Below are 16,703 nucleotides of genomic sequence, written 5' to 3'. Positions count from 1 at the left end.
GCAATAGTATATGGCTTTTCACCTCTGATAAAATTTACACTAAATCTCCAAAGACAAAGAAAGTCAATGTTTTAAGTAGTGTAAATTGTATTTCTGCCTTTTTTCCCCCACCAACCTGAAAAGTATACTAAATGAAATATAAGCAGATTGAATAACAAACAAAATTCACAGTGACTTGAAGGCTAAACTGTTAAGATCACAAAGTAGAGAGCTTACACAACAGCACTACATTTTGTGAAGTAAAATCACATGTGATATTAAAAACCTGAGGGAAAACATTCAGGTTCAGAGAGTCTAAGATGTGGAGATAAAAACACACATATACCTATGTCAAGAAGTATGAAATATCAGAAGAGGAATCACATACACTTTTTGCGCTCAGAGGGCTTGGGGTTAGGAGGGATGAACAAAAGGTGTGTGTATCTCCAGTTGCATGACCTCTGCACAGGGACTGCGTCAGGTTTCCTGAGCATGCAGAGAACACCGTTCCCTTTCCCGCACCTACAGCTCCTCTAGGGGCTCAGCCTGGGCAGTGGTTGCTCAGAGCAGGACTGATCATGGAGAATGGCTATTCAAAAAAAAAATTGCACCTTTTGCTTCTGGAATCAAAAAGTAATTGATCAGAAACAAGTACAGATTATAGGTATGTTTTGATTGCTATGAGTTATTTCTTTCAATAAATGAACACCAATTACTGGACTGTGGGCACTATTTCTTGTCTAAATTAGAATTAACAATTGCAACTCTAAATCAAAACTTTTATCATTAATAATTTTGAAAACCTTTGTTAGTTTACCATGCAGAATGTGCTGCTTCATTATAATTGCAATTTTTACCAAGCAATTTTTAATTCTTTCAGATAATTTTTAGGAAAGGCCTTGCAGTGGATGGAATGACACTCCGTACACTGAAAGAAGATGGCTATAAAGCAGTCTTTATTGGAATAGGTAAGAAGAGCTCATGGTCCCATGTTTTGTCATACTGAAATTGAAGAACTGCCTAGGAATAAACTGGAATTTGTATCTTTGTTAATAACATGGTGGGAGAAAGCTTTAATTTGGTGAATTGTGGAAGTATGGAATATAAGAAAAAGTTTAAGATCTGGAAGCTAAAATGAGTAGCCTTAAGAGGATTACTAAAAGTTTCAGATTTATATTACAGATCTTTAAGTAATATGTGAATGTAGCCAAATGGGTTGATTTATTGTTTGTTTAGATAGTTAAAAATGGATGAACTAAAAATTTGCTTGTAATTAATTGCCATATTGGCCTAGAGCGATACACAAGTATAGTTTTCAATTTTTGCGAACAGCTTACTACACCCACACAATTACTGAGTCTATATGTAAGCCAGTGATATCATGCTTGGTTGCTTTTTTTCTTTCATCCATATAAAATGTGTAACATCCTTCAGCTAGGCTGTAGTGAAATGTACTTATGGAGTGGGTTAACAAAATAAGCTGATTTTGTTTTGTAGAAAACTGGCATCATGGGTCTGTCTTTTATCATGTATTAGAGAAGTCCTGCGCCTCTCTGCTGTTTGAATCATCACTTCTTTTTAATGTTAGATTAGAATTATTATCCATTTACAATTATTTTGAAGTACAGCTGGACCCATTGCTGCCATATGATAGGCATGTTGAGCAGGCATTGTCTACAGTTGGTATGAGGCTTAATGCTCTTTATTGATCTAGACGTTGCCTAAGTGAACATAATAGGAAACAAGTTGTCCAACTGTTCCTCCTTCCTATTATTGATTACAGAGATGTAATTCTTAGTACAACGACAACTGTTGTTTACCATCTGGTTATGCAGTATAATAAGCTTTGCAGGTCTATTGTGTCGTGTAATGATAGCACAGAGTGTTGTGATTTATGTAATCCTAAATCCTCACATTGTTAGAGAACTTCCATGTGTAGGAATTCTGATGTATCATATTTTGATGTAATTGTATACGAGGAAAATGGTGCAACTTATATTTTTTATTGTTTTCATCTGTGTCTTTCAAACCACATTGTGAAATTTCACCAATGAGGAATTAATTCATAAGCATTTGTTTTCTGTGAGTCTAGCACTTAGGAAAAAATTCTCAGTCATTTTTTTAACATCAGCATCATTCCTCTGCATTTCTGACTCAGAAGCTTAGAATAACAGTTCAGTTTAGTGTCAGCAGAAATGACCACTGAGCACTTCACATAGAATTGGAGTGTTTGGTTTATGTATCTGGGTTTATTTTCTGACCTTAATAAAGCTATGCTAATATAAAATATTTTTGGTTAGAAATATATTTTTATATATATATACACCTACAGACATTTTGCCATACAGATACTAGGTAAAGGGACACCGGCAGAATTTTAATAAACAAGAGAAGGTATCTGAAGCACAATTCTCCTTAAAGCATGTGTTCATTGATTGCACTAGGAAACAGGGTATAAATGCTAATGGAGGATTATGTGTACCTACAAAGTTTTGTTATTGGACACTACCTTGCATTTATGATGCCCTTTCTGTACCCCTTGTCTGCCTGTCATCTGACTTTTGCAGTACTGTGTAAGCCACTGGACTTGTGGCCTTGCATATAGGTAGTGAGAGAGGGGGAGGGCATGCTGAGGGGTTGTGTATTTGTGGAGTTGAAGATATTAATGCAATAGAGCATTTATAAGCTCTCAGCAGCAGCCATTTCTCCATAATGAGTCTGAACTGCATTTCTTTTTGTGTTCTTTGTCTACTGAACAAACATATTCAATGAAATACCACATTTGAACATTACTCTGAGTCATAGGGGTAAAATAATTATGGAGCTACTTACATAAAACGGAAGATTTATTTTTTGTTGTAATTTGCTTCAGAATGAATTTGTACCTTGATGGAAAAGAAATATGGTAGTTTTAAATTTTCCCTGTTAGTGAAAAAAATAAATAATGAGTGCGTAAAAGAAAATTAAATCCGTGATAGGATGAGAGTACAGTGTGAGAGGGCTTGTTTGCAGCAGTGCGATTTTTGAAGAGCACACCTTTAGTCTTGCAAATAAGATGTAATTTAAGATTTGCTCAGTTGGGATTGTACAAAAGTCTATGTGTGATTAATGAAACAGAAGATCACTTGTAAATCACCAGCTACTTGAGGGCAGGTAGAGTTACAAAGAGAACTTTGAAAACTATTTTTCACACAGTCATGCGTCAGGGAAAATCTGTTGCCTGTGGGAATAGTGTGTGGTAGGGAAAGTGCCCTCCACTGTAGGTTCTGTCGATGGTAAAACATAGTGACTGAGGTTTGAGCATTCTAGCGAGTGACCGTATTGAAGAAAAATGAATAGCAAAGGCTTTTTGTGAGAGCTGTTTGGACAGATGTTAAAAGTGTGCTCTGATCAGCTGTTTGCTGAGTTTCTGACATGAGTTCACTAAAGGATACAGGTTGACAGACTTACTTGAAATGAATAATAACAAAAGAGTGTGCTTTGCCTCAATCCTTTTCTTACTGAAGCATTGAGGCTACAATGATTTATCTTAAGGGGCAAGATTCTCTCCAGCCAGTAGGTTTGGTATATGTAGTCTCTGGCTCAAAGTTGAGAAAAATACCTTGTACTAGACTTGAAAGCAATCAGGTGGCCAGTATGTGTCACCAGCATTTGACAACCTCTAGGGTCTCAGTGTGAGTCACACCTTACCTCCATCTTACCTTTCCCAATTGGGTTGTGAAGACTGATGTGAAGTTTGGGGTTATGAAGGCATATATTGAGCTAGGAAAGACTAAATCCTAGGAAAAGCTTTCATAGTTACCTGGATAAGCAGTAAGGATCCAGCTGGGCAAGGGCAATGTAACAGATACACTATGCTTCTGGTTTTCTCCAGCAGTCACAATTTCAGCTTACAGCTAACATAAATATTAAGGGATAGTCCATGAATCTCAGCTTCTTACATCAAAATTAATAATAGGTAATGGCATGTGTGATAATTTTTAAAGGAATAAAAGGTAGCACCTAAACAATGGGAGGAAAAATATTCTTGGAGTTGCTACTGTATTTTTTTAGTTCTTTTTTTCACTGTCATTTAGGTAGGTGCAATTTCTAAACATAGTCTTATTTCATTGAGCAGTTAAAAATGCTAATTAAGAATTAGACATTAAGAATTATTCATTTAAGTTTTCATCTTAGAAATCCGATTCTCTTCCAGTTACAAAACTTCTGGGTTTTTTAGTCACAAACATTAATTAATATGAACCTCTAAAAGTAAGCATAGAAAAAAAATCCTATCCTATCCCGATTTGAAAGATTACTGAATGTACTCTGCCTTGAATCAGCTCTGCTTTTTGATAAGGGTTTGTGGAGAATTTGTGACTGAACTGACAAATCAGTTTGAAAATTTTGCTTTAAAAAAAAAAAAAGTCTTGCATCAGTTGCTGCCTTCTGTAAACACCGTAGAGACTCAGGGCAACAGAGAATAAGCATGCTGAGAGCAAAAGGAGAAATCAATGAAGGGGTGAGGGGCTCGAGGAGAGAGCACATGGTCCTCAGAGACAGCAGCGGAAGCAGCCAAGGGTATCCTGTGGGGAACAGAGCAGTCTGAACGCTTTGTGTTACTGTGTCTCTTCATGGATTTTCAGAGTGGAATATGATTTTTACCAATAAAAAAATTCAAAACAAAGCACGTGTCTGTGTCTCTCATGGCTATCAGAGCAAATGCAGAAATACCAGGCTTTTATTAGTCATCCTTCTAGAAGTTCAGCTGCATTCTTTGGAAAACAGGATTCTGTTATTCTTTTAAGACTCCACAAAGCATTTCAAATCCTTTTTGAAAGAGAAAATACATAACAGGTTTTTTTTTATAGAACTACTTAATTGAACAAAAATGAATGAACTAAATAGTTAAAGGACATTTTTATGTGACATTCAAATGACTACATGGAAATGCTCTCACTATAAACATATTTTCTGCAGACTTCTACAAAATTCTCTAGCCTTAATCGCTAATATTTTATCATAACATAGCTGTTTTATATAACATTTACCTTGACCTTGGGGAATATCAGATAAAAATATATCTTCAAATATTGTTTTATTTGGTAAACTTCTAAGAAAAATCTAAAGCCCTCAATCCCAGAAATTGCTTAAACACTTCAACTGCAATGTTTGTAAACTTAAACTTGCAGCACTAACTTTCTACTTAACTTCTCATTGAGTAATGAAGCTTTGCTTGTTTATTCCTCCATCTTTTGCTGCTGAATTGCTTTGAAGTTAGTTTTATTGTATATGGGTATTCAGAAGTCTATTAAATGCTGTGAGATGGTGGGTTAGGTGAGTGTACCAAGTAAATCTAGGCATATTGTTGTTTGAATGTATTCTAAATAGTATATTCTGCTTACAAGGGTTAAAACTGTACATAAAAAAAAAAAAGAAAAAAAATGAAATTCCTTGTGGAATGAACCTTTGTGGTAATTGCAGTCATTCATAGTTAATTAACATAACATTCAAGCAATGATATAATAAGATCATGTAATTGATTGGAAATTACACACCAAAAAAAAAAAAAAAGAAATTTAAAGTGCAAGCATTAATGTACCTTGTTTTAAAAAAATCTCTGTGAGATTGATTTACTCTCTTTCCCAAAAAGTAAGTAATCTCCTCATGCCTGTTATTATCTTCTGATTAACTATGCAGTGCCACCTGGTGTGCAGATGGGAGGACTATTACACATCAAGAGCTCTGTTCACACCCACCCACACAGATATAAACCTACATGGCAAAAAGTGAACAGATGTTCATTTTGCTTGTGCTATAGGAAGAAATTGTACATCGTACTCCTGATTCATAAACTAAATTTGGAGGACATGAAATCTGCATATGGGGCCCATAGGCCCATGGCCAGCACAGACATCTATGGAGGAGATATGTAATGCTCAAAATAGTTCTCATTTCAGGTTGTGAGAGTTTTATTTGCTTGCTTCTCTGGGTTTGGTTTACCTTGTATTTCTGAATTTTCTTTTTCTTTTCACTTGCAGTTTCACTTACCTCCTCCAAAGGAGGAGTTTAGAAGCAGAGTCTTTTGAAAACATATCCAGGATTTATCTGTTAGTTGGTTGCTTTTCAGAGTTGATTTGTGTTTCTTGGTGTTTGTGATGCTGTGGGAGGCTGTTAGGCCCCTTGGTGAGGAGATGTTTGTCTCAGTGCTAATGTAACAAGCCATGTAAATGGCCGTGCACCGTGGTGAGAGAGCTTTAGGACAGGTGTTGTGCAGCCTTAGGCTCTTAGGATCACCATCTCCCTTGTTGGAGAGTCCTTGGTATTGTTGTGTATTATTTTATCATTTCATGAATATTTTGACACTTTATAGGTTATGTAGGTTTTGCTGCAAGGAAGCCAAAGCCTAAAGACAGGCAGATAAAAGATGACTGAGGGAGAAAAATAATACATTGGAAGGTAGTGCAGGAAAAAATGATGTTGGAAACACAATTAGCTAGATACTCAAACATGTGCCTGGTATAGTTTCTGGGTTTATTTCGTTGCCCCTTGTAGACAAGGGAGATTACTGTTTCAGAATCTTGACAAAACGTGATTTTCGCCAAGGATTTTAAATGGTGACAACAATAGTCTTTTAAGCATTGGTACCCATATACTTTTGAAGATATTAAAGGTTAAAGAACCAGGGGTAACACTTGAAATTATAGTTTATTTTTGCGAGCCAACGTATTCAAATTCATGTATCTGCAAAAAGCTGTGAACCTTTGGTATTAGAAAGAATGAGAATGAAATAATTGAGATAAGTCATGAAGCCAGAGTACTTAGAAGAATTTGAGGGGCAGAGTGGTGAAGAGCAGTGGCAGGATCTAGGCAAAACTAATTCAAAATATTTTGTAATTGCCTTACAGCACTTAGACTAATATTAAAATTAAATTTAAAAAATGTTTTTTAAATAAAGATTCCATGAGAAGGCCAGTAATAGATGTGTTTGCACTTTTAGAAAACAGGATCCAAACTTCACACTGAACTGCCAATGCCTGAAGTGAAGTCCCAAAGATGAAGGTCTGCACAAGTCTGTGCAGTCAAGTATAGGAGTTCTTTCTAATCTGCCTCCTGGAGAGCCTTAGCTCATGGCTCACAGCTTGGAGAATAAATGTCTTCTTCTTCTTTAACACTGCATTTCTTGTTTCATATCCCATGTGAATAATATTCTAAATGAATCATACAATCAATTGGTTCTATGAACAAAACTTGTTAATTTCTATTTTATCTTCTACTACTCTTTAATATAAAAAGCATTGTTATTAAAAACCAAAAACTTACATTGAAAAAGGGACTCTGTGAAGAACCTGTTCTAACATACTATAGCAGGAATTTGAACTTGCTATTATTTCGGATGCAGCATCTTTCCTGGAGACCAACCATGTACATCAATCCAAGAATTTTTATTATGCTTGAGGCATTTTTTTCTACTGTTGGCATTTGTAGTAAGCTATTATTTGAGCTCTTTAGTCCTCGGTACTGCTCTGGATATTGGTGGAATATTCCTATGTATACATTGGAAGCACTAGGCTAGGCAGTTGTAAGTTTTTAGGGCTAAGATTCACAAAACAGCTTATAGTTGTGCTATATGTTAATAGTCTTAAGACACTTTCAAAAAAATACTAATAATCTGCCCTTGGGCATCCTCATGCTATTCACTTTTAAATTACACAGATTTTTCTGCTTTTACTTACTTATCTTTCCTACCAAAACGCTACTTACCATAACAATCTTTCCTGTGTATGTTTTACAAAACACTCTCCTATCTGGACAGTCTGCTTGAAGAACTGATCATCTAAATATAGCAAAATTAATTTGATTTGTCATTGAATATGACAAAATTAATTTGATTCTTATTGTTTTAAGAGTTGTTAATTTTTTGATATTTTAGCGGATTATGTAATCTAACATTATTTAGCACTTTTTAAAATTCAAGCATATATTTTTAAGCATTTTTATGTTTGAGGTGTATAAAAAAAGAAAAAATGATGAATGTTATATTTTCCTATTTTGATGTTACTTGAATGCTTTACACCTAAATAAAAGAGCTGTGCTTGCCTGTTGTTTATGAAAGTTCACTCCATGACTCAGTTACTTTTATCTTTTAGATGTACAAATATTAATTATGCTGCCATTTTTTTACTTCCACATTGATATTTAGACACAGAATTAACAACCTCCTAAAATGCAGTTTGTGAATTGATCCATATAATTTACTTTACCTGAGCTCTCTTTTTTTTGTAAGGAAAGTGTATGTGGTCCCATATGGATTTAATGTGATCAGACACTTTTTGAAACATTGCTCTTCCTACTGTAGGAGGACTGCTATAATACAAAATCTAAATAAGAGCTTTAGAAGTTCCTTACTTTCCTCCATCTTATTTGCAAAAGATAAAAGCCTCATTAAAAACCTAGGCTTGTTGCATTTAATTTTTTGTTTTTAAAGATTATACACAAATAGAGTACCACAATCTCACTTACTTAGTGCCAAATTTTGGTGAGAAGATAACAAGCAGTTTTTTGTGTTAATGAATAAGGTTTTAAGCAGTCTTCTTGCCTTATTTATGTCTCAGAAATATAATGTTCCTGAATCCATATTCCTTCCACCCCCCACTCAACAATGTATCCCCTTGTTGAATTGAATTGCCAAAGTTAAGACAAAACTGGATTTGTGCTGTGGATTTGTAGTACATGTTAAAAGAGTTTTAGAGATTGCTTTAGGAGATCTTGCTCTGCCACTTCTCTACTTCATGAGAGTGTTGCCTTGGAAGCCACTGCTGGGCATGGGGAGGGCTCAGGGCTTCCATATGACCCAGGAAGCTTGTGCTTCTGTCCTCTGCGTCCCTTTTCATCCTTGCTGGGTAGTCAGGCCTTCGTTGAGGAGCAGTTTGATACAGTGAAAGGCAGTTACCTCATTTTAGGGGAAGACCCTGGCAGTGCTTGAGGCCGATTTTGGGTCTTCATTTACCTTGGAGCAGACGTGCTGGTGATTCTGTTTCTGGATGGGATTCACAGTCTGAGGGCCTTCTGAGTCCTGTAATGTGTGCAGTGTGTGCCCACGGGAATCCCTCACTCCCCGCTTCAAAGTTAGCACATTAACTGGGAGGCTTTCCTCTCCCAGAAGCATTTGTAAGCGAACTGTCCAATGCAGTAGCCTTGATTGGCACGGGAAGGCACATCCCCTGCCCTTCGTTAGTTTGAATGCCATGGGCGGTTTTAAAGGGAGCAAATAATCTGAGAAGAAAATTCTACGTGTGCACTATAACAAAAATCTTTAACTAAGCTATATAAATGTTTGTGCTGCTGTGTCTCTGCTTTTGCATTTATGCTGGTTGTTCTGGCTTTTGAACCACTTGCTATGGTCATGAGACTTTAAATTCTAATCTAGACTTTTTTAGTATTCTAATCTATACTTTTCAGATAGGCCCCTCATATAATTGCTTTTAGTATGAAATTTAAAATAATTATGCAAATGCATATATTTATGAATAAAAAATGAAAGGCTAAGAGGCATACAAATATTTCTGAGTTTATGTGATATGTTGGTGTGTTCTATAGATTTGAGATCAACTTTGTCATTCCTTGTGCATAAAGTCACATAGATAGTCTTTTCTCTACATTTTATAGTATCAAAACATATTTAAAATTTGACACTTGGTGACATCATAAGGTGTAGGGTACATATAGTAATTAAGATTGACTTTTTGTGCTGTTAGAGTTTTCAGTGTGTTAATGCTGAATTTACTATAAATTTTTTTAATAAAAATTGTTTATAAGATGAAAATACAGAAATAAACACACAAAGTACTTTGAGTGTTTGGGTAATGGTAATACAAATTACATGTTTATCTAACATAGAAAATTATTTTCCAAATGCTGTCCTTGATACTGTTTTTTGGAAATCCTTGGGATATTGTTCATTAATTTGTGCTAAAAAGGTACTGAGCTGAATATGAACCATTAGAGAAGGTGAAAATGCATTCAATAGCTAGTGTGATAACTCAGTATTCCCTAAAATGATCTTTGGTGATCAGTTTCATAGGAAGAAAAGGGAAGAATAATAAGAATTTAAAGATCGACATATTTCAGCCAATTAATCTTTAATGTTAATATTGTCATTGTATTGAAATGATACTCGTCAAGTAGAAACTTGCCGTGTATTACTGCATTTCTAAGAGTTGTCAAGGTTTTTTGTTACTGTTCCATTGATCTAATAGGAGATGGTGTAACTCACTTCAGATTTCATAGGATTATTTTTGTTAGAAATGATTCTTTGTTTATTTGTGGCTATTGATAATAGATGTGTATTTGGGTGTGATGCAATATGTTTAAACAGATTCTAACACTTCAGTAGATAGTAGAATGTCAGTACCTGATTATTATTTAAATTGAAATTTGATTATTAAGCATTATTAAAGATAATTTTGAAATAATACAATATTTATAGCTTTTTCACTAATACATTGGATTTTTAAAATGTGAACAGGACTATCTTCCAAAGGAGACAGTTGTTCTAATTTTATAGATAGCCTATTGCTTAGTAGTTAGACAAAGGAAATATCACAATTCATTATTTCAATATCTGCATGACTTAGACATGATTGAATTTCAGTTTGTTGGTAAACACAGGCTTGATGCTTCTATTATGGCCCAGCACAAATCTTTTGTAGGTGAAAAATGATGGCCAAATTTTTATCTGTGAGAAATTTATGACCCTGAGATTAGTTCAGTTGGTCGGAGCATGGTGGTAATGTCACCAAGTTTGTGGCTTCAAGCCCTTCATGGGTCATTGATTAAGAGTTGGACTTGATGATTCCTGTGGGTTCCTTCCACCTCAGCGTATTCTGTGATCTGGAAATATTTATCTTTTGTTAAACTTCACCAAGTTAGATTAGAATCTCTCCAAAACAAACAAAAAAATTTTCTCAAAAAGACTTTACATACTTGAGTGACCACATAGCCTCTTTTTATGCTTTTTTATTGCTTGTCTCCTTACACTCAAAGTTTGAGTTCTTAATTGTATGAAGTCTCTTGCAGAAAGAAATTTGCAGTTAGAGAAGACAGAGTGACCATTCTGTGCATGAAGCATAATGTACTTGGTTGTGGTCTCTGTACTAATCACTGGAGTAAAGTTCTTGCCTGTTTTCTTTCTGTAGTAGCTGCTTGATAAAAAAGCTTGGTGGAAATTTGCATTAAAAAAAAAAATTCCTTCCCGCAGTAGACAGAATCTGAAGAAATCACCCCTAATTGCTACAACCTATGTCTTCTTTGTGCACAGCTTTTTCTGGAAGTCTCAACAAAACTAAGTAAAGAAAATTCTGAAATGTTAGCACTCTTTAAATTGTAGGGACATAAGAGTCTTAATACAACCTCTACATTGACAAGTTGGTTTCTTATTTTTCAGATGCAAATATAGGCCTTTGCATGTGCTGAATGTGCCCTTTATTGTATTGAGGCATAGAAAACACACATTGCAGCTCAGTCACTTCTGTAGACCTGCCAAGAATGGAATATGTTTATCCAGCTTTGGAGGGTGAATAATCCTAGATACAAGTGTACCATTCAATGTTCTTTCAGAAAGATGTAGAATATGCAAACAAAATGTTTAGTTAAAGGAGAGTTGAGTGAATTGCTGCTGTGGCAGGAGATGTTAGTAGTTTTTCACCTGAAGCAAGCTCATTGCCTTTAATTTTTCACTTGGTTAATAACAAAAATATGTAGCCTGTACAGCACAATAGATCACTGGAAGGAAGCCTTGTGGTGTGATGGTCTGCTGAGGGTGAGACTCTTGGGCTCTGGCTATTGTCATCCTGACTGAGTTCATTCTTCTCTAAAATCATGTTGGAAGGTTGAAATGTAGCACTAAAAGGACTGTGAAAGTGCTCGGTACTGTAAGATGCTGTGGGGAAGCCACACTGTGTTCTTGCTGGCAAATGTACAGGCTGTTTCTCAAAGCTATAGAAATGTTCATCCCTAAGCACTTGCGGTTGTGTGGCTTACCCAATTTCATTTCTATTCTAGCATTTTGAAAAATATGTGTAACAGCCAATAGAGCAGATGAAATAATGCAAATTTTATTTGGCATTATTGGTATGACTCCAGCAATATATCAGTGATCACAAGGAGGTTGAAATGTTCTATCAGATAACTTCTTACTCACATTGAAACATTTTCTTTAGATTTTCCCCACCAGGATTCGGCTGGTAAGGGTGTATTGAATCCTACATACTGTTGTCTGAAATGAAATTTTAATAATTTATCAAAAGTGAAATGTATCTTGCATAGTACCTAATATATAGTTATTTCAACCTTTCAGATATGAAATTATCTAGACCAGAAATAGTTTGCTTACATGGTTATATATTACTTAGATGTTGGAAAAGAGCTTTGAAGACTGATTGCATTTGTGTTGCCAATTTGAAGAACTGCCTGACTTTGTTTCCTTTGGTTCTTAAAGAAAAAATGCTTCTGCTTGTATAACACCCCTTCTAAAACTCCATGTAGTAGGATCTGCCATGCAGTAGGTGTTTCTAATAAACATTCAGTAGTAGAAGGGTCAGGGACTAACCAGTGAATAAAAGTCAAAACTCAAAATGAGGTGCCTTTCCTGTTTAGCACTGGGCAGTGATAGATACTGATAATGTTTGATTAATGAGCAGCTGACTTGCACTGGGTGAAAACATCTGTAAGAAATGATTTATTATTTCAAAGGTATTGGAAGCTTACTGTATCTTGTAGATTCAACTGTGTGTGCCTGAATAAAATAAATGAGATGCAACATGTGAAAAATGAAAACACATTACTTGTAAAGGATATGTCACAAGCAGGGTATTTTTGTTCAAGTACACTTTGTCACTTTGGGGATTTTTAATGTTGGTCTGAATACAAATCATTTAACTGGCTCATAAAATCAACCTAGTTGGAATTCTTGCATCTATCATTGAGACAGAAATGAGGGTTAAACTTAATATGCTGGAACATCCCTTAAATTTTTGCATTCGGCATCATACACAGCTGTTCCAACTGTACATGTGAACAGAAAGAATTCTCCTAGTAACGTCATAGGAGTGAAAAAAAAATGTAATGATACAATTTTAACATTGAAATTAGGAAAATTAATTATTAATTATTATTAAATATTAGGAAAACTAATTAAAAGTTAGTATCATTGATGGTGGTAGAATTTCCTGTAAATTTGTCTATGAACCAATGTCTGATTATCTTCTCCCTACTCAAGCTGTGTTTGAAAATGAACAATGACTTGTACATGGAGATTCTACTTTTGTGTACTTGCAATTTAGTCTTATAGTTGCTGGTTAGTCCTTTAGCCTGCCTTTAGTTTATAAAGTGACCTTATTCAGTGCTACGTGTCAGTGGCTGTTGATCCGGTGTCAGGTCCCTGGGTTCTGTGCAGAGCTGCCATGGGGCTGGGAGCACAGAGAGCTAATGATGGTGCAGACTCACCTCCATCAAACTGCACTGTGCATTCAGACAAGCTGGAGTGCCCTGACTCCAGGATTGGAGAAAGCTGCATTTTCTCTAGCTTTGGAAATAGAAAAGGTGGGACAGTGGAAATGTATTCCACTCTCCAAATTTCTCCTCTTTTGCTGGGTCAGTGACTGTGAAAAACTTCTTGGTAATAGGTAATTTTTGTAAATTGTGATATATGCCGTTTCGTAAATCTACACCTAATATTTGTATATACCTTATCCACTTTCTTACTTTTCTGTTCTAATTCAGTGGACAGCTAAACTATTTTTCTTCTTGGGATTATTTATATGTGTATAAATGCTAGTCAAAAATATACATGTTTCTATGCTGTGCAAAAAAAGTATAACCTGATAAAGGTCTTAATAAAGGTGTGCCAATTTTTGGTAAAATTGGATGATATACTGAAATGTCCCTTGAACCTAAATTCACACTGATTTGTGTATGTAAGTTAGTACTGAATAGCAAAAGCCATATTTAGTTACTTAGGGTCAAAATTGTTTATCAGAAATTTTAAGATCTTTTTTTGGTAGATTCTATTTATAGCATTTGATCTGTTCTTCATATTGTTTTGCTCTTACAGGGTCTTATATAGTGGGCATTAACTAGTAGAAAAAATCATCTTTATCTTCAATTCTTTTTCATATTATATCTGAAATAGAAAGAAAAGGAAATTGTCTTGTCCTTGGACTGTGCCTCCAGCCAGTGCTTTAGAGTCTTTAAGTAACATCATAGCTTTGAGTTAGAATGTTCTCTTATTCATGGAGAGGTTGGCTCATCCTCTCATCAGACCCTAGAAGTCACTTTTCTAAGACGTACTAGACAGTTAAAGCTATTATGGAAGTGGAGGGCATCAGGTTTTACTGTCATTGGATTTCATAAAACAGAGCTCCAGCAGTGACAGCTCCCTCTTTTTAATGTGGAAGCCACAAATTGACTACATTAAAGGAGTGACCTTTCAACCTACGGACTGAGTGGAGTTAGAGCAGCTTGCCAGCTATGAGGCCTTGGTAGCATCTCTGCAGCAGGTGCTAGCCTAGAGAACATATGGATCAACAGCTGGATACTAACTCCTCTGAGCACTCTCAGGATCCTGACCCATTTGTATTTATGGAGGGAGAGGGGGGAAAAACCCCAGCATCCAAACCAATCAAACCCAAAGAAGTAGGTAACTAGAATTTATAGTGATGCTACATGGATGTTACAATAATTTAGTCTAGAAGCCAGATTGAAACTTCAGAAGCAAAAGCTGTCAAAAACATTGTTAATGTGATAATTTCAGTGCTGAAAAATCTGGATCCTGATTCTTTGGTCAGGCAGCTAAGTCTATAAGCAGTGAAGCATGGAAGAGGTCAGATCTGCTGCAGGCTTGTTTGCAAGCTTCTTTTGTAAAAAGTATGCAAACAGCCAAGGATGATATTTCCCCCTTTCCTTGTTGTCCACCAATATCACAAGAAAATCATAGTACACCGATAGTTAGTACATCTTTTAATGTCCTTTTTTGCTGTTTTGTTTAGTGATTATTTGCAGCTTCTGAATTAAACTGCCTCACTGTGTTGCAGATGACTTCTAAAATCCCACTGAATTAAGGTTATGATTAAGGACAGAACTGTTTAATGCAGATTTTTGCATGCAACATGTTTTATTTTTTTGTTTTATTTTTTTTCTTTAATATCTTTGTAAAAAAATGCACAGTGAAATCTGTGCAAGCTTTTGATCTGTATTATTACACATTTAATTAATTAGTATTTACAGCAAGTTTGATGCCTGGCCCTTTGGATATATGCAGAAATGGAAAATGGAAAACCTTCTAATGATATTGCCTTGCAGTTCTGAGCAGGAACCACACAAAATAAACTATCACTGATCTCAGGAGTGCCAGAACTATGCTGCTACTGTTTCTTGGCATGTCACCTTTTCTAAGCACTAAATACAACTATTTGATCATTCCCATTTTGTGGCAGAGACCTTTTCTTAAAGGCACAAGGTAACTTCAATGGTTGTGGAATAGGCAAGCAAAAAGCAAAACAACTCAAAGTAGAAAAGTCAAGTTTATTCTCCAGTTGTAAGTCTGGAAATTCAGTCTTCGTTGCTAAGAATCTCCAGACAATAAGATTTTCCCAAGACTGACTTCAGGTTAGGTGGCCTAGAAGATGAAGCAGAATAGGAAAAGAGAAGCCTGGTTTAAGCAAGTTTATGTTTGCTTGATATAACTAGCAGACCAAAGAATCATTTAACATCCTCTCTCTCCAGTTTGTCAGAATTCAGTTTAAAAAATGGATTACTTTTCCTCATGGGTGTATGCATCTATGGACATGTTGGAAAAGGACTCTGTCAAGGGTTGGTCCAGCTGCTGTTTCAGTTGCATCAGTGCACAAGGGGAAGGAACAGTGTCACATATAGGTAAGGACTTGAATCCATTATTTAAGTTCCATGTGTTTTGCATAGAATAGTCAGTCCAGCTCCCTAGACAAGGCAGGTTTCCTGGTACATACTAAAATCACTTGGAAAATCTGTGGTTGAACATATTGGAGCTATTTCTCATACTTCAGTTAAAGAATGGTAGGGCCTTGTTGCATAACAAATGCTGTGAGGTCAAAGGAAGAATTTTATACAAGGACAAAAAAATATTCCTAAATTTTAAAATTATTTTTCACTATTTAAAAAAAATGTTCATAAACTGATTCATATGTCTAAAAATGTGTAATTAGGATTTTTTGGTGCCTCTTGAAGCTGTAGAATCTATATATGTGTTTTATTGGCATTTTTAAATTTGAAAACAGATTCAGGTCTTAGTGCTTCAAATGTGAATGGAAACGGGTGAGTAAATGTAAGGATCCCTCCTTAAGTCAGGAGTTATTCACAAAGTAGGTAGTATTCACAGATGTTGAAATACATTTTGCAGTCATCTTAGTGACTGTATTACATCCCAGGGAAATGCAAATGTCCGCTACTTAAGCCACTGTTATTTTGAAAAGTCACTGATCTGGGGTCCTTCAGCTGTCATTGTTTTCCAGTGCAGTGAGACTTTGATAATAAACTGCCATGCACAAGAATTATAAACTAATGCTGCAAGATAAAGTTCATTCTGCCATTGTGTGCTTTTAAAATCCTGTGCTATTTTTGCCCATGTTCTTCAGCTGGGATGGAAGTGTATCTGTAACAGTATGACTAATTACCTTTACATGCATTTATCACTAAATAAACTTCACGCA

The 16,703-nt window shown here is 35.5% G+C and overlaps 1 protein-coding gene across 17 annotated transcripts in view; it reads left to right on the top strand.

Annotated features, from left to right (window-relative positions):
• The window catches only part of DPYD (dihydropyrimidine dehydrogenase), a 438,624-nt gene that overhangs the window by 179,431 nt on the left and 242,490 nt on the right, over positions 1-16,703 (top strand). For all 17 annotated transcript variants that reach the window (XR_005981107.2, XR_004368573.3, XR_012057143.1 and 14 more), the window contains one exon: positions 860-947. Coding sequence is in view for 13 of the 17 variants with exons in the window: in XM_072932831.1 (XP_072788932.1) it covers positions 860-947 (88 nt within the window). In the remaining 4 variants the exon portion in view is untranslated. The remainder of the gene's footprint in view (positions 1-859; positions 948-16,703) is intronic.

The sequence above is a fragment of the Taeniopygia guttata genome, chromosome 8 (assembly GCF_048771995.1).
Source record: "Taeniopygia guttata chromosome 8, bTaeGut7.mat, whole genome shotgun sequence".
NCBI lineage: Eukaryota > Metazoa > Chordata > Aves > Passeriformes > Estrildidae > Taeniopygia > Taeniopygia guttata.
The sequence above is the reverse complement of the archived record's forward strand: the minus strand, read 5'-3'. Positions and strand labels throughout refer to the sequence as shown.